At 33.4% G+C, this 2,957-nt stretch overlaps 1 protein-coding gene across 1 annotated transcript; it reads right to left on the bottom strand.

Moving 5' to 3' along the window:
• Positions 1-1,043: 1,043 nt before the first annotated feature.
• LOC117118118 lies at positions 1,044-1,757 on the bottom strand. The gene has a single exon (XM_033262622.1). It carries the CDS (start codon positions 1,755-1,757, stop codon positions 1,044-1,046), a length of 714 nt encoding a protein of 237 aa, XP_033118513.1.
• Positions 1,758-2,957: the final 1,200 nt, after the last annotated feature.

The following is a 2,957-nucleotide window of genomic DNA, read 5'->3' as shown; positions in this document are numbered from 1 at the left end:
TTATTCATTATTCTTTAATTCAGACTTTACATCCATAGTTAAACATCGTCAACTTAACTAATAATAATATAAATACAAGGGGAAAATAAACCCCATATGATCCTTAGAAATTAAGGATTAACATAAAGAAGTTCGTTCCATCTTTTAGAGAGCATAGAACTTTCAAAAAATCCATTTACAGAACGATCTAAAGGGTTCAGACAAGTAGAAATCGCTTTAAAAAGCTAAAGATTGATTTTCTCATAAATTCTTGGAAAGATAATAAATTATTATTAACAAATAGTGCATTAGCACTACAGTATCTCGGTTGGCGTAACAGTTTTCTTTAAATATTGTTATAACATACCCTCAGTGTGTTCATAGATGAAAGCCTATACATAGACCAGAGCGTAGAACAATAAAAACTCATACAGAAAGAACGAAATAATATACATTTGACTTCATCACTGCAATTGCTAAATTTTCTACAGATTACATTTCCACGTATACTCAGTGATCTAACTTGTCTTTTGATATCAAGCTCATCATTGAGGTCACAGCATATTATGTGACCAAGATATGATACGGATTCAACATATTTGAGGTTTTTGTTATTGAGATATGTTTTGGGAGTACTACAAGACTTCATACTTTTAGGAATAAACCTCATACACACTGATTTCTTGTCATTGTATATAATATCATGCCCATTGGCGTAAATTTCACATATTTGCACAAGATGCTGCAACCCGTCCATCGACGGAGCCAACAAAACCATGTCATCGGCGTAACTTAAATGATTGAATTTCATTTCAGCATATTCACATCCATATCTAGAGTTATTAAGAATAATATTAAGGTCATTCATATAGATATTATATAGGAAAGGAGACAAGACTCCACCTTGCCTCACTCCATTTGAAACTTTAAACACTCTGGAGGTATTAAGACCCCATTGGACTGAGAACCTCTGCTTATCATACCATTCGCGTATGATTCTAACAACAAATAAAGGAACGTTTTTCTTAATTAATTTGTCAAAAAGTGACCAGTGGTTCACACGGTCAAAAGCTTTTACTCGAATCTAAGAAACAAGTATAAACTGGGCTACCATGCCGTTGATAATATTCAATAATTTGTTTAAGAACAAAAACGCACGTCTCAGTGGAGGGATTGGGCTTAAAAGCAAACTGATGATAGTCAGTTTCAAGATTATCTTTACAGAAATCGACCAGTATGAGCTCGAACAGTTTGGACAACACAGAGGCTAATGCAATTGGACGATAGTTATTTGTTGACGTGACGTCACCTAACTTATTCTTTACAATCGGAATAAGGACAACTTCAACAAAGTCATTAACAATGTACCCATGCACAAGCAAAGCGTTAAAACAGAAACTTAATAAAACATTAATTTTTCCACCAGCATACTTAAGATGTTCGCTATCTATGCCATCTAAGCCAGGCGATTTTCCTAAAGACAACTTTGAGATAAAATTCTGGATAATTTGAGGAGTTATATGATTATCCTTATAATGATCATTTATGTAATTTAGCTTATCGTTAACATGCTGCTTTTGATCAGTTGATGTGACACAGTTGAACAGATGCTCATAATGGTCGGCCCAGATATTACATATGTTAACATTGCCCCTGACTCCATTAATTACTTCAGAGGTGTATGATTTATGCGCATTAGTACGTTTAACGGATTTCCAAAATTTATCATACTTTTTATTGTTTAGAGAGTTTGCCATACATTGCAGGTTGAGGTCCATGGCTAAATGGAAAAAATGATTAGCCTTTATCTAGTGATAATTCTCTTAGGTTTTCACACCTACACATAAACAATCCTTGACTGATGCACATTTATTTTATAATGTTATGCCATAAATTATATAGTGGGCTACGAATAATGTTTTATTTCATGATTTTGAACATTTTCACGCTTTTCCCTTTAAAATTGGCCAAGTACTTACGAAGATATGATATTAATCATTGTTGTTGGTAAGGTTTTGGTCAGCTATACAATATAATACACTACACCCCTCTGCTGATAACCATTCAAGCAAGGCCTGACTCATCAGCTAGACAGAGAAACGTGGTACGAAATGAATAGAAAAGCGTTCATGAAGTGGTACGGTGTTTTGAGTCGATAGGTCTAAGCCTAGGTATTTTTACACAGTTTTGAAGAAGATGGAATTGTTTAATTTAAAAGTGTTCGTTCTGATTGACACTTTTTAACCAGAATAGCAATGGGTCAAAACAGCAATGAACCAAATAATAATAATAATAATAATAATAATAATAATAATAATAATAATAATAATATTGGGCGAAACACAATATAAAAGCAGTAGACATTTAAATAATTTAAAATTAAAATAGTGACAAAATGATTATATAATGACATTAATTTAAAAAAAAAAAATATACCCGATATGTCATAAAAGTTAATTGCCGTTTTGAACTGAGACACTCCTTAAAGTACTGATCGACTTTGAGGGCTGCAGAGTGATGATCATTTGGTACATTGATGAAGAATGTCGATGAATTTCTTGAAAAGAAATTTCCAGGGTGTGTTTTGAAAACAATTTGGGAACATTTGAACTATTTGAAATGCTAGAGCGTTTAGAGGTATTCTAACCAATGATGAGACTTTCAGCAGGTTTATGCTTTGAACAAATGCCTGTGTTATGTATTATAGTAGCGGCCTAGCAGCAATGCCTGGATAAGGTGATCCGTGGGTAGAAATAATATTATAAATAGTACTAGGCCTAGGTAATAGGCTTAGCCTAGTTAGCTCTAGTAGTAGTAGGTCTAGGCATAGGAGGATAGGAAAAGGAGGAAGGCCTTTTCCACAAATTATCGGTATACATTTTGAAGTGATGACAAACATTGCGAATCAGCGGTGCGTAACCAACAGAAATAAGATAAGCTTTTGGGCTGATTTTCTGACATCATGTTATTTAAAATAT

The sequence above is a fragment of the Anneissia japonica genome, unplaced genomic scaffold, assembly GCF_011630105.1.
Source record: "Anneissia japonica isolate Jap-2015-1 unplaced genomic scaffold, ASM1163010v1 scaffold2893_len205907_cov107, whole genome shotgun sequence".
NCBI lineage: Eukaryota > Metazoa > Echinodermata > Crinoidea > Comatulida > Comatulidae > Anneissia > Anneissia japonica.
This window is presented reverse-complemented; position numbering and strand designations above follow the sequence as displayed.

Coding starts and splice junctions, on each gene's coding strand:
- LOC117118118 (XM_033262622.1), bottom strand. CDS start 1,757: ATGGACCTCAACCTGCAATGTATGGCAAACTCTCTAAACAATAAAAAG.